Raw genomic sequence first — 25995 nt, 5'->3', positions numbered from 1 at the left:
TGAGAGTTACCGATAATTTTATTCAATGCTGAACTGCGGACATTGTACCTAAAATTGTTCTGTTGAGCTATAGATAAAACCTGATGAAAAGTACTGTTGCGTGGGAGAAGTGTACTTCCCAAGCACGCGGTCTTGTGCAGCATCGCCCATAACCACTAATGCGTTGCTAGCTACTGCACAGCTCTTCTGTTTACGCCATTATTCAATGTCAGGGAGAAGCGGGTCGAACATTATCAGACAGAGTCGATGTGTGTTGAGGGCTTCCATTTTTATCCATCGCAGTGATCTTCCAGGTAAACAAGGCGCTCAGGGTAAAGCAGGCCACGGAACTTAATGCAAGTTACATGAACAGAAAAAAGGCGCACCTGGCTTTCACCTGTGAAGTAATAATATTTAACGTTTTACGTCCCAAAACCACGATGTGATTATTTGAAGCGCGTGGTGAACGCTTGCACCTAAACGAACAGGTACCAAACCTTTTCTTGAATTATATTCGGAGGAGATCAAGTGAACCAAGCTGTCTTCTATTGAGCTGAAACCGCAGCACATAGAAATCATCGTGAGAGCACAACTAAACACAACACACAAGAAGAAACAGACGAGGACAGGCGCAACGTGTTGTGTGTAGTTGCGCTTTCACGATGGTTTCTATGTCAAGGCACCCACTCGCTCAACAGTCGTATTTATATCATATCATATTTATCTCAGACAGCCCGTATACATAGCTGCCTAGGGGATTGGCGTAAAAGCGAAGAAAGCCTGACAAAGCGCCAGCCACCTGTGTACACACACATACTGCATAAGCGGTTATATATAGCAGAACAAAATCGAAAGTATACAATAGCATCAAAGATTAGCAATTTTTTTTTCTGACATCCATCATTTAACAGAAATATGTACATAATTGTGATTCAACTCTTTTACAACCGCAGCAAAGAGATAACATCTACACATTTTTCGTGAAGCACAAAAACGCGTCCCTGATCCATGTGAATAATCCAGCTCATATTTTAAAGCTTTTGTGCCTGCCGTGAGCACGAGTTCTCGTTATTTAGTGTTAAGTGCCGCCCACGAATACATGAGAAGAAATTCAAGGAGCTATATACAGAATAAATAACTATATACACGCGTTGACCGGTTACACTGAGTGGAAACAAATGATGGCACTAACATTTATGTATTTAAAGATTACCAAGTCTGCAATTTCTGCTCCAAGGCCGAAGAGACGACAGACCATTGTTCAGGACTGCGGGTAATGAATACTTGCTTCGATTATGACGAATGCTCCCCATGGTGAAAATTACGCTTTGTATTAGGGACCTAATCTTGCCAACTACGAGTCGTTCTCCAAATTGTAGTGCAACGTGACCTTTTCGCCAATTCGAATAAGTCTTACAAACCCCAACACATCAGACTTAGTTGGTAAGAGACCTAAACATCAAAGTGTTAAACATACGCTGCCATAATTGTATTTTGTATCAAACTTTGAATTTTAACAACCCGCCACGGTGACCTGTAGAGGCGATGGTGCTCGACTGTTGACCCGCAGGCCGTGGGTTCAAATCCTGGCCGCATTTTCCATAGATACGGAAATGCTCGAGGTAAGTCTGTTTCGATTTACGTACACGTTAAATAACCCCAGATGGCCAAAATTTAGGAAGTTCTCCCCAACGGCTTCGCTCATAATCATATCGTAAAATCGGACGCGTTATACGAGAGCAGCAGGTTGGGTGCCTGCCACGGGCCAGGTGTCTACTTTAATTTCTTCACATTTTATTTGCTTTTAATTTTCAACTTTTAGTTGCTTCTCATTAGATTTGTGCCTCAAACATAGATTCGAACCATTAAACTCCAACTCTTTCGTTCCAATATACTAGCGAAAAAAAAAAAGTTCTAGCTTGCTGAACGATATGCTGGTATTCCCCTGTCTAGACCACATAGCAGTAATAGCACCAGACTGTGCGATAAGGCACAAAAATATCACTATTTCGCGGCACGTCACCTTACGCTTGCCAGGGACTGTTTAACTGAGCGCCTCCGAGACGACGTGCAGCTTCATCAGAGGGAGCCCTCCATCAGCGCGGCTTTCAGCCAAGGGCACGCACGGTTGGCGACACATCGCGCACCTTTTCTGGAAGCGGCCAAATCCCTGCAGGCCGCATTTAGACCCGAACCGAATCTTGATCGTCCGCGTGCACGACCGTGCGCGCAGAGGTGTTATTTATATTGGGTGCATGGGGGCAAACTGGCCGACGTGGCAGCCTATACGCACCACGCGCTTTTATTAGAAGCGCGCCGCTGAGAAATGACGAGCCGCTGGTTAGTTCTTCTTTCAGGCGGTCTTCCCTCTTTCTGCGGCAGTTCATCACGGCCCTTGCAGGCGGCGCGAGTAAAAATCGCCGCCAACTAGCGCCGTGCGAAGATTGCTCGGTGCGGGCCGCTATATACGCCCGACGCCCGCGTCGAGCCGTAGCTGCGACGCAGAGCGGGCACCAAAACGCCGGCTGATACCTTTGTCCGAAGGGGCAGCACAAAGTAATATGCTTATTTGACAAGGATAACGATACTGTTTGGTATTGCTCTTGAAACGGCAACAAGCTTCACCCATTAATTACCTCTCCTGGCGCTTCCTTACCTCTCTCTCTCTCTCTCTCTCTCTCTCTCTCTCTCTCTATATATATATATATATATATATATATATATATATATATATATATATATATATATATATTAATATATATATATATATATATATATATATATATATATATATATATATATATATATATATATATATATGTAACAATTGATTGCTATAGGTGGGTTGCGCAAAATATGCGAAATAGAGAATGCCAGACTGTTGTCGGAAAAGTATAATCTATAATATCAGATGGGATGCGTCAACACACACCACCGATTAGGATAACAAAGGTGCCGATTGTTCAGACACGATTCAAAATGTGGAAGATTCGATGCAACCGCCACAAGCCCAACGGAGCAAACATATGACAACACCTGAAGTTTCGGACGCGGAGGCTATACCAAGTCTCAATTTTAACACGCATTGCATGTCCGAAAGTGTATGAACAGAACCCACCAGTCCCGCGCCGTAGAGGATTTGAAAAATGAGGCAGCTTGGGCTAGTTGGTATCACATCACGATAGTTATATAGCGCGAGAACAGAACGACGACACAGACACAAGAATGACACGAAGGACACGAGCGCTATGTCCTTCGTGTTTTTGTCTTTGTGTCGTCATTCTGTTTTTGCGCTATATAAATATATCTATAAATATATCGTCTTTAAATGTGAGCTTTGCTGCAGGCCATAACCCCATGCATGAAGCATACTGCGACTCCAAAGGGACTAATGAACACTGGGGGACAATATATATATACATATATATATATATATATATATATATATATATATATATATATATATATATATATATATATATATATATATATATATATATATATATATATATATATATATATATATATATATATATATTACTTGCTGTTTCTGCGTAATTGCGGAAACGGCAAGTAATTCAACGGCGCCGTCACAATGCACACCACCACACACGCGCGGGCTGAAAACGTTGTGACGGGCGAAGTTGGATTACGTAATCCCACCTTGCTCGGACGAAGCACAGCAAACGTCAGGAACGTGCGCGACCGCACGTGTGTACATACGTGTGTTAGTGCGCGCGCGTCGGCAGGAGAAGGGGCGCAAAAGCTGCACCTGCCACAGTCCAGCCGCTGTCTACTGGTACTTTCGATAGAAACGATTGATATGTGGGGTTTGACGCCCCAAAACCACCATATGATTATGAGAGACTCCGCAGTGAAGGGCTCCGGAAATTTCGACCACATGGGGTTACTTTCGAAAGACAGGTGCTCACCGCACGTACTTCATGCCTGTACTTCACAGGCCTACACAACTCAAGGCCAGTGATGCCGGGCGATAATGTGATAAAAAGATGGCCGCACGCCGCCGCTGAAAACCATTACAGTGGCGTCACTTGTGCCACTTCTCTTGTACCAGAACGGTTCTCATAACGAAATGTACGCTCATTATTCCGCCCCAAGCCATGCTCTCGTAGCGCGAGTTTTGAGATGGTCTGATTGAAGGGTTATGTAGGAGCAGTTGTTATTTCGCACTTCCGGGAAAATGAGGCGTTGTAGCGTAGTCCCTGGACTTGGCGGCTGCCTACCATGACAAATCGAAAAATTTCGTAAAGAAAAAAATATAAGTTCTTGGTAATAGGTACATATAGGTTATAGTTGGTGAGCCATGTCCTTTTGATGAAGTTCTTGGTAATGCGAATAATAATAACAGGAAGACGAAAAAAGACCTGTCGGCGCCCAAGTACTTATCGGCCAATTGGAGTCCTTAAGCGCATTGAAATGGTAATGGAGATGACCCTTCGGCGCCTTGACTGATATTTAAAGGCGGTTTATCCGGCAATAATTTCACGAACTAGAATAAAGATCAGCACCTTCGAGAACGTCGCAGAAAAGCGACATAATGCGCGTCGCTACAGCTGTTCTCTTTCGCACGGGAAGAGATTTTCGAGTGTGGCACTACTGGCGTTCGCCGGCCTTCACTACAGCGACACAGCCAGTTTACATCCGCTGGATAGATTACAACACATACCACAAGACACAACTTCCATTCATACACAACACTGGCCTACGACGGCGCACATTTAATACAGATACATGCCAAATATTACGCCTTAAAGGATAGTCTATGTCGCAATAAAAAAAAAGTGGCCTCATATGTGAACCTCCTGTACAAGGACCAGTGTAGTAAATACAAAATGATCCCAAGGGGATTACGGTCATTTCCTTTTTATAAATAAGAGTTCTACATTTAATCAGACAAGCATTAAATCGTACATTCAAATATAATGAAAAAAAACGAGCACAGGTGTCGGCGCCGGGTCAAGGTGAGCAGCCAATAGTGTAAGCGGACGTTGCTTGGCGAATGTAGTTATGGACTCTGTCAATTCAGAAGAACTTCGTGATGGACGAGTTTGTCCACGTATGCGAGGGGAATCGTTGTGCGTACAGTCGGACGAAAACTGGAACCAACAACTGCTTACAGGCGAACTTGACCTCGGCGTTCAACTCCCTGCCGTTCGTGCGCTAGGTGTGAGGCAGTATACTCAAAAAGCGGCAAGATATTCAAATAGGGCGCGTGATGCGAGACCGCGTGTCACCGTCTCGTGTCGGTGAAGTATTGCATCATGACACTCGTGAGCGCCGATGGGCAACGCTTCGGCGGCAGTTACCGCTGTCGGTGCTGCGAGAGCCACAAACTCAGCCCCGTGCGTTCCTAAAGCGCTGTGTGCAGAATTTATGCTATCACAGAGTTTTGGGGCTAGTAAAAATAGAAAGTAATGACTACGCCCCCTTCTCCGGTGGTATTTTAAACGGCCGCACCCCCCCCCCCCCTCTCGCCCCTAAAATGAGTGGCTGGGTCCGCCTCTGCACACATCACAACAATCAACTATACTGTGTACTGTGGTGCAGCAATTAACTACACTTTAATGTGGTGCAAACATTTACACTAAGGTTCATATTTCTGTACGATCGAGCTTTGCGGTCACAAAACCGGTCCTAAGATATTCTTTTAAGTTTACAGTGTAATGCTTCCAGCGTCGGTGCCCACTTTCCCCTCAGAGATGTGTCCATTTCAAGACGACAGACTGGGACGTTTCATCGGCACTGACGGCACTGTCAACATACGAAGGGGCGCATCTATACAGTAAGCTATTTATATTTCAGGAAACCCGAAGAATTACGCGAGTAGATCGATCGGCATAGCACACAGTGCAGAAATCATACCCCATGTGGCGTCATGCAGTGGAATTTAAAATGTGTCATTTTTCTTCTCTTACATATATAATAATATCATCTTATTGAAGAAGACAAAAATCATTGGCGTCTATTTTGTTTTGTTAGTTCTGCGTGTCCATGTGCTTTCATCTCACCTCATTAATGAAGAATGAAATAGGGTCCCCTTTATTATGAGTCTTTGTTTGGCCCTCGCACTGAACGCAGAGCATGCCATTAAAATTTATACACTTCTCGTCCCGACGCCAACGATGAATGATTAATGCCCCGCTGGGTCTGGATTCCCGTGGAGAAATCTGCTACAGCGAACTCCGTTGCCGAAAAAGGTGCAAGGAACGAGGCTGCATAAAGCATGAGACAAGAAGGCGTAGAGCAAGAATATACGTACAGCAGATTCAGGTTCCGGAGATCTCTGAACGTGTCTTTCCTTATGCATGATATCCGGTTGGCGTTCAGCAGCCTGCAAAAAAAAAAAGCATCATCACATACAAGGCGCGAGCCTCTGTGCAGTTTGTTTTCGCAGAAACGGCGTTATTTGCGTCTGTCTCAGCCCACTTGGTTCGAGATGATTAAATTTGCAAACCTGGCGAAAGCGAGGCCGCGCGCAGAGTTACAATGGTGCTTGCTGCCTTCTCAGAGCTTCCGAGTAGTGTGCGCTTCAGCATCGCAACATGGCCGACACAGGCGGGCGTTTTTTCCGGAGGGCAATCACGAATCCGCGCGGAAAAGCACGGTTGACGAAATGGGCGTCTATCGCAATTTTTAGCAGAAACGGAATCCCGTAATCACGACATTTCAGGTCGGGAGCGTGCGTTAGAAATTCCAAGTCACAATGATTCGCAAACAACTCTAATACAAACGTGAAATCCCAGTGCACTGCTCGCCAGCCACGTTGTGACGTACAAAGAGCAGGGAAAGATCGCTGCTCTAAAAACCATGCATTAGGTTTCGAGTGAGCTTAAGAGCATTTGGTTGAAGACGAGCCAGACCTCTTGAGCTTCCAACACAATGGCGCAAATCATTCACTGACGTTCTATACGCGTACGTTTGTGATGCCTGAAAACGATGGCAGCCATGTCCTTCGATGTGAGACTAATCCCTCTCGAGTCTAGACACCTCCCTATTGACCACCAGCTCGTCCGCGCCAAAGCCTAGACGACCACTGACGGTGCACAAGTTGTCCATCTCGCAGCATATTTCCTGCCCAGGCGACGAAAGGTGCGCTTGCTCGAACGACTTAATCCCCTAGACCATGTACTTTCTCCATTCACAGTCGATCGCTCGATTTCCTCACCCAAATAACGAGGCTCCTCCTTCCCACTTGGTCATGCGTCCTATTTTGGCGAACGCCCACAACGACACAGCGGCAAAGACGGCTTACCTGTAACACACTATCTTGCATTTATTATCTTCTCTCACGCTTTGATCTCGCTCATTCACACCGAATGCAGCGCGGCAAAGCGACCAAGCGGGATTTTCAAAGAGGCGAGGCGGCGAGTGCGCAAGGGCCGTTCCACGCGCTTTCCGCACAGCCGCAACGCACGCGCCGGGGACCCCTGCCGCACGCAAGCGGGGTACCAATAAGCCGATATGCCACGGTCTTTCACCCTCTGCTTGGGTGCGGCAGGTGTGCCGGCACGTGCGTTGCGGCTGTGGGGGAAGCGCGTGGAACAGCACTAATGGCCCTTACACGCGCTGCCCACACAGCCTCTACGCACGTGCCGGGACCCGTCGTCTGTGTACTTCTTCTCTGTTGTGTGTCGTTTTTTCGCGCCCCGTATCATCAGGGACCCCTGCCGCACGCAAGCGGGGGACAAGTAAGCCAATTGGCAATGCCCTTTCAGCCTCCGGAGCGTCGCCGATTGGCTTATTTGTCCCCTGCTTGCGTGCGGCAGGTGTCCCGGCACGTGCGTTGCGGCTGTGCGGGAAGCGCGTGGAACAGCCCTAAACCTGCCTGTTCAGACAGCATGCCTCCTTCGGCTGGTCGCGCGGCAGAAGAGGCAGGCGTTTCGCGATTTCTCGCACGTGTCGCTATGATGTGTCAGTGCTTCTCCCACACGTGCACCCACGCCACCACCACGCCTCCCCTCCCGTGAACTTGTGCGCTGTTATCACCACCAATGTATCACCAACTAGTCCAACTATCAATCAGTCTTACTTCAGTTTATTTCTTCTACAAGGGCTTCTTTCCCGCGTCCCAACGTATTTTTTCAAGCAGCACTTGTCTCAGTCCCTTTTTTTAGTCCTGTGAGTTTGATTGATTTGTGGGGTTTAACGTCCCGAAACCACCATATGATTATGAGAGACGCCATAGTGGAGGGCTCCGGAAATTTCGACCACCTGGGGTTCTTTAACGTGCACACAAATCTGAGTACACGGGCCGACAACATTTCCGCCTCCATCGGAAATGCAGCCGCCACAGCCGGGATTTGATCCCGCGACCTGCGGGTCAGCGGCCGAGTACCTTAACCACTAGACCACCGTGGCGGGGCAGTCCTGTGAGTTTGTGCGCTGTTACCACCACCAATGTATCAACAACTAGCCCAACTATCTTGCTTCAATTTATTTCTTCTACAAGAGCTTCTTGCCCCGCCACGGTGATCTAGTGGCTAAAGTACTCGGCTGCTGACCCGCAGGTCACGGGATCGAATCCCGGCTGCGGCAGCTGCATTTCCGATGGATGCGGAAATTTTGTAGGCCCGTGTGCTCAGATTTGGGTGCAGGTTAAAGAACCCCAGGTGGTGAAAATTTCCGGAGCCCTCCACAACGGCGTCTCTCATAATTATATGGTGGTTTTGGAACGTTAAACCCCACATATCAATCAATCAATCAGTCAGTCAGTCAATAGTTACCCAATGGGTGTTTTGAAAAGGCTGTGAGAGGCCGCTCTTCTAGTTTTCGCTGCGACTTTTCTGCGCGTTCCGTGCAGGCCTGGCGTTTTTCTTCTTTTTCCAACGACATTGGTGGGAGTCCGTCAGGCGAGCGTATACAGCTTGAATGTGCCTGAAGGCCCTCAGATGGCAGCAGGGTGATTCCACGTAAGATCGAACAAAGCACGGCTGGTAAACCTCTTGAATTTCTTTCAAAATTTTATATATTGTTGCCTCATCAGTGGAAAGAAGAGATGCGTAATCGGTTTTTCGGTTAAATTTTTTTCGAAGCACAGTAAATCAATAATGAAGAAAAGGCGGAGTACCACGCTTACCTGTTTTGATTTTTTTTTCAAATTTTGGAATGAATTACATCATATATAATAAAGCTACGTACCTCGAATTTCTTTAGCTAAATATAGGTGTACTTGGGCTTCCGTTCGATTATATTTCGAATCTCTGCGCAGTGCAAATTTTTTTTTTAATTCTGAAATTTTACCGAAAAAACGCTTTTTTACTTAGTTTTCCGGCATTTATTTCAAGAAGCACCTATGACAGAGCGGTAAAAATTCTGCATTCCTTTCTAAGCGTGCTTATTTATCAGACTGTCAAAGCTTATATTAACACTCTTCAATCAAAATATATCATCGCGCTAATCAAAAAAGAGCATGCAAGGGGAACGTCTGACGATGATTAAAATGAAAAATCGTGTTTGATATTTTTTACACTTTCCCCACTTATTCTCGTGTACAGTTCCTTTCACAATCAATGAAAATATGTTGCATTATGTGGTTTCACTTCCAGTTACGGCCCATAAAAATGCCCTTGTACAAATACTGCAACGATAGAAAGGACTTCCTGCCCGCTATGTATGGAACGCGGGCCTATACTTCAGTTTCTTAAAGGGACACTAAAGTCAAACAACAATTTAGGTCAGAGTGAAAGCTCAATGTATGACAACATCTAAAACAGCAATATTATCCACAACAGTGCCCTACTTATCGAGAAATCAAGGTAAATGCACAAGAACACAAGCGCCGCTGTAGGACATATTCAAAACAATCCCGATGACATCAACCCGATGACATCTTTGTGCAAGACTTAGCACAACAAGTGGGTATTAAGATTGTACGAAGTTTGTAATGGCGTACGGGCTTTCGATTTGGCGTGATATTGCATCGAGTAATTATTTGTTGCCCCTACGAATTAGCCATAATAAACACGGCAGTGAATGATTAGAAATTAGTGTTGTAGGCGTGGGGTTCAAGCACTGCGGCGTCAAGCTGTGGTGTATAAGTTGGTATCTCTGCGAAAATTTTTTTGTCCTTGAAATGAGATTCTTGTGCTTCGAATGGTAGTCTGCGCAATAATTTTGCTAGGAGCTATACTTTGCCGCCATAAAAAGCACAGCAGCAGAGCAAAGCGCGAATACTATCTGAGTCAAACGAAGTGTGAGCAGCGGACTGTGCGCACGCCCAGTACACTCTCAGTCAGGAGCCGGATAACGAACGGCATAGGCGGCGCGCTCCTACGTACTGACTAAAATCTTGTCTATAGGAAGCCCAGCAATAAAAAATACCCGTGACAGCCGCAAAAGTAATGCCTACAGCCGGTAAGAGCGCAAAAGTAATGCCTACAGCCGGTAAGAGCGGGTGCAAGAAGAACAAAAAGAGAAAAATTGGTTCCAAATCTGCATGTTACACCGCAAATTTAGTCGAAAGACGATAGTCTTGCGTCTAGAGAGAGTGAACAAAACGTTTATTTGATGTTCTACACAAGAAAATCGGTGAAGGGTATTCTGGAGGCGCTGCGTTAGAGTGCCTCGAGCGTGTAACGGAGGCGAACGAGCGCATCAATGCACGTTAGACACAAGTGCCATCTGGCAGTTATTTTCGAAAACGAAGGCGTGCCCGGGCTGCAGAAAGATGCGCGCCAGTCTTGGAGGTGATAAGGTGTAGCACGCAAAGCGACGGGCAGGTGCCACCACAGTGACGTCGTAGCAAAGCCTTGGAAACACCTTTTTGAGCATCACGTTGCACTGTCAGCGCACCGCGATTAAACGCTGCATTCCTTAGAGCTACTTGTGTGTACCTCTTCTAGTATAAAGGCAGACATAGAAAACATCGAAGCGTTGTCGTGGCGCCTTAGATATGCGCAATAATTGCTTTTTAATTGACAATCGCACAACTATGAACGCTAAACCTTGAGCAATATTGGTGGGCGCTGTGGATGGGGTTGGCCGTTTGGTGCCATTGGATGTATCATAGGGCGAACAGACAGACAGACAGACAGACAGACAGACAGACGGACCAAAATTTTTCCGTCGAAGGTCCCCAAGAAAGACTATCGTCTTTAAAACAGGAGAGAGCCGCCACCTTTGTCGCACTAGCCTGGCGCCTGGAGCCACCATCAGCTTACGCAGACCCGTTCAGCGACGGAAGAGAGCGCGAAAAAAAAAAAAAAAGGGAAGAGAAACACCGACCCGCCTCCCCCACGCCATCTCGGCGCCCGGCGCCGGCATCACCTGATGGATGGATGGATGGATATGGCTGTACCCTTTAGATCGGGCGGTGGCTAGCGCCACCAAGCCGTAATACCTAATGAACCAGAAACTATATTTTTTTTCCTTAAAAAAAGAGTTTGAGGATTCGTACTTTGCAGTGAAGAGTTTAATTTTCACTCGTGCCTTGACTTTAGCCACCAATCAGATAACCTCCTTCTAGTTAAGTCTACCCGCTTAAAGTTTATTTTGCCCTCCCGGTCCCTAAACCCCAGTGCTTTGAAAAACTCTGCGCCATCATCCTGAACTATGGGGTGAAGCCCTTTACAGAACATTATCAAGTGTTCGGCAGTTTCTTCTTCCTCTCCACACGCACTGCATACTGTGTCTACACCTTCGTATTTGGCCCGATATGTCTTGGTTCGCAGTACTCCCGTTCTGGCCTCAAACAGTAGAGAACTATTCCGAGTATTATCATAGATCCTTTCCTTGGCAATTTCCTGCTTAAACGTTCGATAGATCTCTAGTGCGGACTTCTTTATCATGCCCATTCTCCACATGTCCGTCTCCGTTTCCTTCACTTTCTTCTTAACCGATAGTTCTTTTTGGTTTCGCCACCTGCTGTTTTCTAAGTATTTACCAGTCAACTTCCTGGTTCGCTTCCTCCATTTTGTATCGACATTCTTCATGTACACGTAGCTGAAAACCTTCCTGGCCCAACGCTCTTCCCCCATTTCTCTCAATCTGACGCAAAGAGTACTAGTGCATGCGCGACAGCTTACTGGAACACTGGCCTCTGTATGTTGATGCTCGTGTTCTACAAAACAAGTTGAACTGATGATATTAGGAAATCATGGCAAAAAAAAACAACCAAAGGGAAGGCAGCGACACCAAGAAAGATCAAAATTGAAAATTGGTTGGTTGATGTTTGATCAGTGGTTGCGTAATTTGATGATGAACTTGAACATTTAAGTACAGAAGTCAGGCACAGAAGTCAGCACGAGAGTGTATGCCACCTACATTTGCTCCCTCTTTTGAATATTTGGTACTGCTCTCATATTCCAGCATGGATTTGTAACAGTGAACCACGACGAAGACAACCAGTGTACTGCTGTGAAGATAATGTACCAGCTATAAAAATCCCCATTTTCAAAATAGCAACTGCATGCAGCAACAATAAGTATTTTTAGGTTCGTTCTGCACCATTTCATGACCCCAACTGCACGTGGACATTCGCGAAAGAGATGTGCAGAGGCATTATCTATTTGGAGGGAGATCTACCTGTCCGTCGCTAATTTGTGTACGTCATACTTCACCTTGGCGCGCGTTTCGGCATTCACTTGAACAGTGGTGTGATGCTGAATAAAGGTAAGAGTAGCCACTCTCTATAAATAAGATTAGTTAAAAACTGAAAATTAGTAAAAACCACTCTATATCGCGAATCAATGCGCATAAATTCTAGTTGCAGAAATAAGTAATCGTGGAAATCCTAAAAAGGCCCTGCTGCCCCAGCGTGCAGCTCACGGCAGTTCGCGCGTACGAAATTGAAATGCAAGAGTAGGCACGCTCAAATACCCATGCAACGTTTACGTGCGAAAGCGCGTTTGGGAGTTTTAGAATACCGTTTGCAAGCGCAGCGGGCGTTGCGGGCGTAGCGGGCGCCATACGAGCTTTAGAGTAGCGTTTGCGCCACTGCGAACCGCAACGCACGATCGCAGCGACACCGTAGCCTCGAAACCAGCGCTTACGGGCCAAATGCAGGCCGCCATCACCACACGCAATTTCGGATTTTCTGCGTGCGGTCCGTGAACGCGAACGTCGACTCGCGTTACGACGCATACGCAGTGGCAGCGACCGCACCGCAAGGGCTCGATGTGCGTTATTCCGAAACTCCCTGTTGTCTTCAAACAGCTGAGTATAGGCTGCTGTCACTCACACGGGAGTAGCTCGCGACACAAACAAGCGAAATTACTCACAGCGCACACGCACGTGCGAGAAACATAAGTAGGTTTCAACAGCCGAACACCGCCTCGTCGCGCCGATATCCGCGAATTTCGGTGAGCGAAACACCCACAGTTCACGGGGAAGCACTAAAACGACGCATGACCACACGGTAAACGTTCTCGCGGAACGGCGCACACCGCAAAAAGCCACTTGGTAAAAAACTCGCCTTCATGCGGTGGCGCTGTGGTGTACTGGGTAAGACATGTGCATGCGGTCCCGAGTTCGATTCCAGTGCTGAGTGTGCTTTGCATGCTATTCGCGCAGATGTAGATGATGGTGATAATTGTTTTCTAATTACTTATAGTCATAATATCCACCACATTATCGGTAAGAAACCACTCACAATTGCATAAATTACGTATCTTTTTCCGCCGCCACGTCAGGGCCAGGCTGCCCACGGAAATGTCCCACCTGTACCTGCAGGCCGTATCTTGCCAGGAAAAATTTGCCTTAAAATCCCGGTTATCCTTGTCCCGGCTATTCTGAAAGCCACTTCGAATCAGGCCGGTTTCTCTGGGAAACGGCGCCGCGTATAAGTGGCCATAATTTGACTTGATTTCTTGCCTGCAGGCATGCATTCTAGCCGGGATTTGACTAAGAGTTTATACACGTGGTCTGCTGCCGCGATTGAGATAGGCGGGCGCAACCGGTCGTCTATAGTTTGGCATTTGTTCCCTTTTAATTTGGCTTCTGGAGCACTACCTTTATGGTTTTCTCTGAGATCAATCAATTGGTGCAGCGCAGTAGCTAAAGCAGCTGTCACCCGCGTGAAGGAAGAGCACGCTCACAGCTTTCTGACAAGAGTTTTGCAGGTGCTTCCCACCGAGGGAACGCAGTCAAACTTCCGCGTCGATTCCTCTAAGTGTTTCTTGTGCGGGCGTCGACTGGGTCGGGGAACGGCAGCTACAGACACCTAATCTGTAACCTTGGCCGATTGCCTCTGTCAAAGTTCGAGCGCCTCAATCGAACTTTGACAACAATGCCCTCCATGTATGTTTTCGCAGATCACCGTGATTGGGACATAATTTTCCCCTTTGCCTTATGTGACGTTCGCGTACAATTCGTCACGGTACGACACCACTGGTGTTGGGACCACGCACACTCTGACAGAGTATGCCCGCGATGCTGATGGTCGAGCTGAAGTGGCCCGCCAAATCGTACGAGATCGTCCTTCTGCCTCGCAGCGGTCTCAGAAAGCCCACTGACAGCAACCACAGAGTAGTTCCCTACTCTTCAGGCTCTCTGGTCCTCCTATGGACATCTTGCCACCACGTTGGCCTCGCCACAAATCTTCTCTCTAAACTCCGAGCGTTTAAAGGTCTTGCGGCAGATCACCGATGTTCCATATGAAATAGTCAAATTGGACAGTAATTTTTTGTCGTCCGGCCCCGCTACTGACATCGTATACACGTCTCTTGTCTAAAACCATACTTCCCACACACGCTCGTACACTTTCCTTGGCGCCGACGGCACTATCAGCGGACGGGGGTTATATGTTAGACGGCAGGAACAAGAATGCACAAGAAAGGCAACGAAGACGACGATCGCAATAGCGCTCGTGTCAATGGTTGCTGTTCTGCCATCTTGGATGCAGCTGTTAACGCTTCTCCCTGTATATTTTGTATATAGATTTCTTCCTTTTATAGTATCATCTCCGTGACAATATATTTCCCTCTCTACCTGCGTTGTCGTCGAGAAGCTGCGTAACACTGTAGTTTTTGCGCAGTACAATAGGCCTAAGTAATCACGTCAAACTGAGTTCGATGCCAACTAACCCAACTTTATACCTTAACGTTATTCCTTGCCCATAATATTCCAACATAACAGCTTTTCACAGAACAAGTTCTGCGTGACAGCACTGTACGCGAGAACAGTTTTTCAAAGGGACACTAAAGAAAATAACGGTCGTATTAGTAAATTACTCTTACAGAATGCCGAGGTCCCATGCTTGTCACGAGAAGACGCTTGGTAAGCGAGAAAAAGTGAGAGATTTTGGCGCGACATTGAAACATGAGCCTCGATTTCCTCCTCTATACCATGGTGCCATTACCGGCAGCGCAGATTTCGTAGCGTAACTTATCCACCGAAACTGATTCATTTCCTCTAAAATGAGCCCACGCGGCGCCACGAGATTACTCAGAAAATAGACACCCAGTCACGCACTGCGTGTATTTCCACAAGCATGTATACTTCAAAATGCTGCCTCACCGATAAAACTGGCATGCCACATATGTGTTCATGACTTACAGCAGTTGGAGTGAGGTAAGGCCATGAAATATCCCGGGAGGAAGATCAGATATCCGGTTCCCGTACAGGACCCTGCGAAATCAAGGTGGTGATTAAATTGAACTATTCGTCAAAATGAGTGCACAAGGTGTAAAGTTCACTTACAATGATGTCAATGACTTGAGTCCACTAAAAGCATCAGGAGCTACTTTGGATATGTCATTGCTGCTGAGATCACTGCAGAGGGGAAAAGAAAAGAAGACCACTTTTGGAACGCGTTCTCTCACAGGTGGCCGTATGAGATCACTAGACAGCTCTACTTGCATTCGACGTATCCATTTAAGGTGCGCAAAGGCTTGTGAAGGTATTTCCGTGATCTGGTTCTGCTCGAGCCGCCTGCAAAAGAAATCACGGCAAGCTCATGTTAAGCCCGTGGAATGCGGCGTACAGCCGCGTACACATCTGTGTATATTGCGCGAGTATCTGGCCTCGCTCTGCGGGCCGACACCTAGTGGCATGTGCGAGATCTGAGGTGTTGTGCACAGAAGCATGTACGGCCTAATGCATGCTGCTTTGCACGAGCGTCAACGTTGAAAGGCGTGCTTGTTTAACCGAAGATGCACGCTTCATAATGGCGTTTTAGACACCTCGATTCTAAAAGACTGCCAGTTTTGACTGATGACTCGCGCTTGAATGTGAGCGAGTTATCAGTCGAAACTCGTAATCTTTTATAATCGAAGTGTTTAAAGCAACATTAGAAAGCGTGCATCTTCGGTTAAACAAGCGCACCTTTCAACGTTGCCAATCGTGCAAAGCAGATCAGCATGTGTTAAGCCGCTTATGCTCCTGGGCACAACACGTCAGAGCTCGCACATGCCACAAGGTGTCGCCCCGCAGAGCAAGGCTGGCTGCTCGCGCGATATACATAGACGCGCACGCGGCTGAACGAAAGTGTGCGTGCACAACTGTTTGAACAGTTTCCAAGGCAACAGCATTAGCGAGTGTTAGTACAGCGTGAGTTGCGTACGGTAACGGCGCCGCGTACGCGAAAATAGCCACGTTACACAGTAGCCACGATTCGTATAGTGAGCTTGCGCAGATCCACTACGCACCAGCACCATGTGAAACGCGGAGTTCTTCTATAGAAACGATGTTATGAACGCAACGCACGCAGTACTAAACCTCACCATTAAAGGGACACTGAAGTCAAATAAGAATTTATGTCAGAGTGAAATCTCAATGTATGACAGCTTCTAAAATGACAATATTATCACCAACAGTGCCCTATTTACCGAGAAATTAAGGTAAATGCACAAGAACGCAAGCGCCGCTGTAGGACACTTTCAAAACGATCCCGATGACATCAGACGGACCGCCTACAATTATTGACTAGTAATCAATCTAACTGCCCTAAATAAAGAATCTTCCGTGCATCAAGAGACGCAATAAAATGCTACCAGTTCGTTTCTGTTTGATCCATGGAAAAAAGAAACCGCCGGACGTTACTATGAGAAATGGCGCGAGTGGTTCAAAAATTGAATTCTCGCGGGGTTACACGGAACAGGTGATGCCATCTAACAGAGCGCAGTTGAAACAAGAAACGTCTGAAATCTCATTCAATGACGGAAAATCGATTAATGGTCGCTGTTGCTGCTGTGGCTCCCGCTGCTTTCGATCTGCTGCTGCTACTAGCACAGTAAAGCCGGGCAACGTTGTGTACGGGAACAGTGACGCAAGTCGGTCCATTTCTTGAGGCGGGTAATTTGAAGCGCACTAAACTGATGCGCACTACTAAAACGTGATTTTATTTCAAAATAGGCCCTTCCTTAGCACAAAAGTAATACTACGAGGTTTCTGGACCGCCATTTTAACAATCAACGTCGACATAATAGTTGCCTTCACAGTCCCATTACGATTTTTTGAAAACACGAGGAATTGCAAAAGGATCAAAATGTGGGCCAGTTGGTAATTCATTTTCTTCGTTCAGCGAACTGGGAGCGCAGAGAAAAAACACAAAGGACGAAGCGAGGAACCACACAACACGAGCGCTCACAACATGAGCGCTCGTGTTGTGTGGTTCCTCGCTTCGTCCTTTGTGTTTTTTCTCTGCGCTCCCAGTTCGCTGAACGAAAAACACGAGGAATTATCGTGCCTTAAGGTCGCAGCATCAAATCGTGGCCGCAGAGGCGTATTTCGAGGCAGGCGAAAATGCTTGAGGGCCGAGTACAGACATTTTGGTGCGCGTTAAAGAACCTCAAGGGGTCAACATTTTCGCAGTGCTCCGCTACGGCGTCCCTCGTGATCACATGTAGTGTTTTGTGGACATAAAACCCCAACAATTATTAAAGAACCACCTTTCTTTCCGTGTTTGTTTTCTTTTCAACACATTTCTTAACGAAGCAGGACTCTTTCGTGTGATGTCACCAGCATGCTACCTTTCGAGCGGAGCGTGTACAAAGAGATCAGTCGCGCCTAAGGCCAGACCACAGGTATCTATCTGTTGCAGCGCGTCAACGCGGGGCTTTCTGATGCGGCGCCGCGCCCTGTCCATAGAGAAAGAGAGGGGGGTGCGTAGCTACGCGAAACTGCGCACCCACTCTCTTTATAAGGAGAGGGTACGGCGCCGCGTCAAAATTCCACGCGCTGACGCGGTGCAACGGATGCATGTGGTCAGGGCTTAAGCGTACCACGCGCGTTTTGTCAAGCACTCGCCTGCTTCCTCGCTGACACGGATGACTGTAGTGTGCGATGAACTGATGTCGCCATTTGTTGTGATTTCCGAATGACGATGCGCGAGATAATAGCGGGAAGACGAAAAATGCTACACGTTCATATAACTTATAGTGCTCACAGGCAACAAGCAAACGAACAATTCATAGAACTCGGTTTTAGGAGCTACGGAAATAGCATACTGTTTACGCCACGATATTACAGTTACACTTGTCATACGGGCACCAGCGAACTGCATTAAACTATATAACCATAAAGTAGATTAAAGAGTTCGACGGAGATGAAGTTGTGACCATGTCAAGAGTAAATTTACAGACTTTGAAGAAACACCGCTAAGGGTCCAATAGGCGCCGTTGCGAATACAGGTGCTTCAAATGTTAAACTGAGCACGCGAGTTGTGGCCGAGCTAAGCAAAAGTGAATAGCAGCGCGCTCCACCATAAAGGTAGTTCTTTACATTTATACTGAAATGGGGCAGCGGACAGTGCCACCATTTTCTCATAAAAATAAAGAACTCTGGTAGAGCGCGCTGGTATTCACTATAGCTCGGCCATTACTCGCACGCTCCGTTTCACTTTTGAAACAGCTGTACATATCTATATGAAAGATTACGCGTCTAATCACGCTGAATTCATTCTCCATCGTACGTTACATTATTATGTCAACAGTAGACATGTAGGATTGGATAATAGAAGGCTAGGAAGGCGAGAAAGCTGCTTAGAGATCTTCCTCTTTCACTCTACTCACTTCTTCTCCCTCTTCCTAGTCCCGCACATGCGTCACGTAATGAGTATGATTATAAAACTATAATGTATTGTTGATTGATTGATTTGTGGGGTTTAACGTCCCAAAACCACCATTTGATTATGAGAGACGCCGTAGTGGAGGGCTCCGGAAATTTTGACCACCTGGGGTTCTTTAACGTGCACCCAAATCTGAGTACACGGGCCTACAACATTTCCGCCTCCATCGGAAATGCAGCCGCCGCAGCCGGGAATCGAACCCGCGACCTGCGGGTCAGCAGCCGAGTACCTTAGCCACTAGACCACCACGGCGGGGCAATGTATTGTAATCAAAATAAAATAAATGCTTTGCCTCATATACCAGGAATGTTGGCAGTATTGTTGACAGGAGTGCTAGCAACACTAATTTTTATGTAGTACGCTCACAGTACAGTGTACTGCTCACGGTAGTGGAATAGGAGAGGTGGCCAAACGGCGCCACTTCGCCAACGCGCCGCCCGTGTAACAAAAAGTACTAGAGTTGCCACCCCTTCTCCGCAAGTTGGCGGCAGGGGTACTCTGGCCCAATTTCTCCGGTCCGGCATGTTCGAAAGTACGCAGCCGCGGCGTGCGTTGCGAGCATTCAAACTGCATTTCTACGTCGATGTCATTATAGGACCTCATTGACTGAACGCGAGACGTGTGTGAGTCGCTCCGAACACTGCTGCCAACACGCTTCCGTTATGCACGTTTCCGATAAGAGGTGGAAACATAAGGGCTCGATTTTCTTCGTTAGACACAATATTATTGTGAACTAACAGACGGTGATGCCAAGAAAAGCACAGAAGATATTACTGCTAAATAGTATCAATGTAATATTAATGTAATGTAAGTAATGTTAAATACAAGGCAGGCGGGCTAGGGAGAGACAGGAAGTTAGATGGGCGAATGATATTAGGAAGTTGGTGGGTATAAAGTCTCAGCAGCAAGTACAAGATCGAGTTGACTGGCGGAACATGAGAGAGCCCTTTGTCCTGCAGTGGACGCAGTCAGGCGGATGATGATGATGATTAATATTAATGAAAATTCGAAGAAAGAGAAGCAACGAGAAGATAACTTGGCACTAGCAAGGACCAAAACTGCGACTTTCGAACAATGCGTTCGTTGCTTTTTTTTCTTCACATTTTACTGCCAATAACATCCCCTATACTTCCGTTGAAATCATTGTTAGTTCTCATTATTATCGTGTCTAAAAAAGAATAGCAAGCCCTTAAGTTTTCACTTCTTTCCTTCACTGATAGTCGGTGTCTCGTTCTGGCGGACTTGACAACTTCAGGTATAGTGTACGTGCGAAGGATTATTGGTCAGCTCAAAATAAGATCACGTGCTACATGACAATTACAGGCAGACACATAGCATTCTATACTTCCCCTCATGGCTACTAGCGGAGCTGACTGACGCTTCAAGTTTCAATGCACAGATGTGTACACCCAATAAAGGGGATGGGGCGCGCCGTAGCGCAGTGATATATCATCGGACGCGTTATTGCAAGGTTGTAGATTCCGTCTCTGCCAGCGGCAAGGTACTTTTTCCTCCACTTTTCTTTCGTCACATTTACTACGTCACAATTACTACTGACAGCATACCCTTTACTTTCCTTTGCATCATTTTCTGTTAGTTAATTCTCAATAATGTTTACGCTAACTGCATGCTTTACCACCGAAACATTGTCCCGCCGCGGTGGTCTAGTGGCTAAGGTACTCGGCTGCTGACCCGCAGGGCGCGGGTTCGAATCCCGGCTGCGGCGGCTGCATTTCCGATGGAGGCGGAAATGTTGTAGGCCCGTGTGTCCAGATTTGGGTGCACGTTAAAGAACCCCAGGTGGTCTAAATTTCCGGAGCCCTCCACTACGGCGTCTCTCATAATCATATAGTGGTTTTGGGACGTTAAACCCACATATCAATCAATACCACCGAAACATGGTACGTGCTTCTGTGACAAAAACCAAGGCAATATTTTTGTACCGAATAAAATGCAGTTTTTATCGTTCACAACCGCTGCGGTCATGGTACGATTTAGAATGCTTTCAGCGAGATTAGACAGAAAACCTTGCGTACAAACAACAGCAGCACCTAAAAGGCAGCTTCTGGTGAAAGCTCAACTGAATCTCCATCCAACTTACTCATGAAGTTTTACACGTGCATAGAGGTGAGCGGAGTTCGCTGGCGCCCGTGCGACAGCGGTATTAAATTCACCCCTTGTTGAACATTTATAGCTACGCGAGTTGCTCGATACGTACAGTAAGCTTATGAGACGATTACAGTGGCTAACACAGGCGATGTCGATTTAAAATGGCGTCGATAATTCCGTACTTACCGCAAACCGCCACTGCTAACATACCATGTATGATAGGCGGAACTCACGCTACTCATATTGTTCACCTGTCTTGCAAACAAGCAGGAAGAAATATATAGAGCATTATCTAGCCCTCGCAGTGGTTTATGGGCCCCGTCGAAAGTGCACTCACAGCTCAGTAGTGGTTTCAGGTATGTGCTGAGGCAGCGCCGTGAGACCTTTGTCACGGCAGTCGACCACGCCGTCCACGCAGCTGCACGGAAACGGGCACGAGATGGCGCGCTGGCAGCTCCCGGTGGCAGGTCGCGGAAGTCCAGAGCCTGCGCGCCGCATCACGTCAGCCAGCGATCTAGAGTTGCGATTGCATTGCATGCGCACATACATGCATAAATACCTACAGTCAACTGCAAAAGTTTACAAACCAAGCGAGCACGTGCCAAACTGCCCGTCTGCACCAGCCAGCTATACCGTCGACCGCAGCGCTAGAGCCCGGAAACGGTATATCAATTTCCTGCTGCTGCGCAGAGCTTTCTCAGTTCGTTGTTTTCACGTAAAACGCTTATCTGCGCTATGAGCGTGACACATTTCTTTGATAACAGAATGCAACTTTCAAACATCATTTCCGAGGCTTTGAGATAACTTTACATGCTAGAAAATCGCACGATGGTTTGCACTCCCTGAAATGGGCTTGTGGTCTCCACGACATCAGTTAGGCCATTATTAGAATATGCGGGCGCAGCTTGGGACCCGCACAACAAATGTGATATCGATTGCTTTGAACCCGTTAAGAAAAGCACTCAGATTCATCTTCAACGCTTACGGTAGGCATGTGTCTACAACTAACCTTAGACGTTTAGGCAAACTTCCTACTCTAGAATCACGCAGGAAACTGCACCGCGTGCAAATGATTTAAAGTATTGTAAGCAGAAACATTAGAGTGGGCTTCACTAGTTACATGCAGTATATTAGCGCAAGTATAACGTGATAGAAGCACAGTATAAGACGATTGTAAGGACACGAGTCAAAACGCACGCATATTGAGTTCAGTTCTTTCCTCAAACGATAGCCAAATGAAACTAGCTTCCATGCGACGTAATCCGTTCATTCTTTCACACATGCCGTACAAGAGAATCTGTGACGCAGCTCTTTTCGATCTCTCTTTCAAGAGAGCTAGCAATGTCTGCGCGTACCTATATTTCTTTCACTTCCGTGTGCAGAAGCTGTTCGAATCAAATAGGTGGAATGCTGCGCCAGTTCTACCTTGTGTGCTTATATATTTTCACATTCTGTTCGAATCCGTTCACCTTCCTTGATTTAGTTTCGTTGACCGTTTCACTCAAACGACGAAATCTTGTTCAATATTTCGTATACGCTTTTCGGGTGTTCATTCACTCGCTTCTCAATACATTGCTATGTCCTGCCATAGTCAAACATTTCGACCCTACGGTCACAGGACAGTGCCAGCACTGTGGGGAGGTGGCAGACACCTACCACATGGTGTGGGCCTGCCAAGCTAACGCAGCCATTACTCCTAACCCAAACCCTAGGCGAGAGGACTGGGAGGCGGCCCTGCTCGGCTGCTCAGACCTTCAGGCCCAGCAGGCCTTGGTCCAGAGAGCCAAGACGGCGGCTTTAACCAATGGGGTCCCGGAATAGAGACTCCACCTAGTCTGTAGGGGCCTCTACAGAGGTCCTACACCTCTCTTTTGTAAATAAATGTTTTTCACCACCACCACCACCTCAACGTGGTTTTGTTCCTACGTGTCCTACTTCAGTGTATTATTGCAAATGCTGTTGGACCTATTTTTCATGCTCGCGTATTTATAAAGGTTCACATTCAGCCGCATGTGTTTTTATCGTTGGTTTTATTTGCTTTTGTTCTGCAGTGCATTTATTTTCTTTTAAATGCGAAGCGTTTCCTAGCGAAATTCGACGACATCGACCGTATCTATCTATCTATCTATCTATCTATCTATCTATCTATCTATCTATCTATCTATCTATCTATCTATCTATCTATCTATCTATCTATCTATCTATCTATCTATCTATCTATCTATCTATCTGTCCATCCGTCTATCTGTCCGTGTATCTGTCCGTCTATCTATCTATCTATCTATCTATCTATCTATCTATCTATCTATCTATCTATCTATCTGTCCATCCGTCTATCTGTCCGTGTATCTGTCTATCTATCTATCTATCTATCTATCTATCTATCTATCTATCTATCTATCTATCACCTACGTCTTCGTGAGGGAAATTCGAGGTCATAAGTAGAATAACATACGTGCCATATATACATCACGTTACACATGACAAGATGACATGATAGTGCTAATTTCATTACCTTTCCATATCTAAGAGTGCAAATCACACGCAAAACTTCTAGCTGTTGTTGGTTGTTACAGAAGGAACAAAGTTCCAACGGGACGTACACAAGAACTGACAAAGTCAACCGCTTTTCCGTGCAACGTCTTCCCTTCATCTCGGCGGCACTTTGTTCTTTTCGTAACGCGCATCACGTGACGCGCGCGATAACACGAATGACAGGTCACAAAGTTCTTCATCACGAAACAAATGTCATATAAACATTACGTAAATGACAGAGATAACATCGTGCACACGCCACGAAGCCATCACGATCGTTTCATTAACATGGTATATGCCAGATGAATTGTTTCATATATACAAAATGGATAACCCTGTCATTGTAGGTATCACTGGGCGGATGTACATCGAACGTAGAAGATGAGCGGCATGCGAGTCGCTGCGTACCAATACATGCGGTCACAGCATGATATCGTGAGGAATATGAGCAGGAACGCTGAAACCATAGTTATTGAACCATGAACTGCTCATAAAGCGCTAGGGCTTTTGATAACATCACGGTTTGATTGGGCCGTTAACACAAGACTGCAGAAAATGCAGCTCTAGAATTGTTTTAAAATTTAACTGCAAGAGCAATCAAGAGCAATTACATGGAGGCTCGGCTGTTTTTTTGCCGTCGTCGCCGCCGTCATTCCATTCGCGCACACACACACACTCCCACACACACACACACACACACACACATATATATATATATATATATATATATATATATATATATATATATATATATATATATATATATATATATATATATATAGCCTCCTCTTTCTGCACCTTTCCGGCCGGGCTGTTCTGTGAGCGGGCTTATCTCGTGAGCCAACAAGGGGGAGGGGGGCGTGCGCTTCTTTACGTTGCGGCGCTATCGCGGCAACGATCAGCAAGCGGCTCTTGCCCCTTCCCCCCCCCCCCCCCCCCCCAAGCAGGCGAGAGGTTCTGCGGGCTGCGCTCTCAACACGAAAAACAACGGTGCCTAAAGTGTACCGGAGCGGCTGTCCACATATAGATGTGCTCTACACATAACAAACTGCCACCAGCGGCGGCACACGACGTATAGCCCTACGTGCATGCGCTGCCCCCGGGAGGTGCTGCTCATCAACGCCGTCACTACGCACGAGCCTTGTTGTGGTCATCTACTGCGGCCACGCCACAGGAAACTTGGTTACTTTGCAAGCGCTTGTTTACTACAATTAATATTGCTCCTAAAAATGCCAGCCTTGCTTCGTAAAACATTCGAATATGTTGCTATCGCATTCATTACTTCGCCATTTTGGCGAAACTGTGACTTTTTATGGACAGGTCACGTGCTGTAAATAGGAAAAGTAAACACATTCTAAACGTGTCTAAAGACAAAGACATGGAACTAGAATAGACACGCGAGATACTTTACTCTGATAATTTGCGGTTTCTTATAAGATGCCTGGGTGCCTCTGCGGAGCATGTTTGCTGGGAGAATATTCTGCACTGACTGCGAAAAAAAAAACTTGGGCACATTACCTGAGAAATCGTTCCCAGCTGCAAGAAGGCGCGGTGTCCTGCCTATATCAAATTGCATCGGTTTGTGAACAGTTCATTCGCACTGAAAACAAAGACTGATGCGGGCAACTTGCACGCGCGAAAAAAACTACGAATAATGCAGTTATTTCATGCATACGTTCTGCACAGTCTGAGATGAAATGGGGAAGCGATACGAGGTGAGGGTTCTGTTATCTGTACCACAAGCTTAGTACCATTTATTCTATAGAGCGCAAATGGTCACAGGGGTCTGCAGTGGGCAGTGAAAAGTACTATGAGAGGCATGCCAATTGTTCGTTTAATTGCTGTGCAAGACTTGCCAACCGAATTCCTTTTGTGTTCACATGTATACACATCGGTCAGACTGTTTGATGTATTAACACGAGCCTCAGAGAGCATCAAAAGTCGTTGAATGAAGCCATCTTATCGCGCTTCGCATTTTCTGTCATACACATGCAATTTCATCTTCGAAGGCCTGGTAATTTTGCACAGTCACCCTAACCAGATGACGCGAGAAATCTCGGAGACATAAAAAAAAAAAAACACCACACTTTGTTTAAGTCAAGTTACATTCGCTATCGTTACAACACAAGAAACCTAATTTTATTAATCAACTGTAAACACGCGTGTTGGTTGTTTGCATTTTTGTGCCTCCTTGAGACATGCGCGATGCACCCACATTTTCTTACTTATTTTTTTGACAAGTGCAATATTCTTTCAGTCGTGAGTGAGCGTTTCCAATGTGAATATTTCTTTCCTAGTCCTATTTCTTTCTTGTCACCTTGCAAGTTTTATACCAACCTGTAGTTACA

General features: G+C 46.4%; 1 protein-coding gene across 1 annotated transcript in view; it reads right to left on the bottom strand.

Annotated features, from left to right (window-relative positions):
- Nucleotides 1-25995, bottom strand: part of sli (slit guidance ligand) — a 332159-nt gene that overhangs the window by 77933 nt on the left and 228231 nt on the right. Inside the window, exons 9-13 of the mRNA XM_037426601.2 lie at nucleotides 21450-21597; nucleotides 15796-15867; nucleotides 15637-15708; nucleotides 15493-15564; nucleotides 6260-6331 (exon numbers count right to left, since the gene is read on the bottom strand). Of these exons, the coding sequence (XP_037282498.2) occupies nucleotides 6260-6331; nucleotides 15493-15564; nucleotides 15637-15708; nucleotides 15796-15867; nucleotides 21450-21597 (436 nt within the window). The remainder of the gene's footprint in view (nucleotides 1-6259; nucleotides 6332-15492; nucleotides 15565-15636; nucleotides 15709-15795; nucleotides 15868-21449; nucleotides 21598-25995) is intronic.

This window comes from Rhipicephalus microplus, chromosome X (assembly GCF_043290135.1).
Source record: "Rhipicephalus microplus isolate Deutch F79 chromosome X, USDA_Rmic, whole genome shotgun sequence".
Classification (NCBI taxonomy): domain Eukaryota; kingdom Metazoa; phylum Arthropoda; class Arachnida; order Ixodida; family Ixodidae; genus Rhipicephalus; species Rhipicephalus microplus.
The sequence above is the reverse complement of the archived record's forward strand: the minus strand, read 5'-3'. Positions and strand labels throughout refer to the sequence as shown.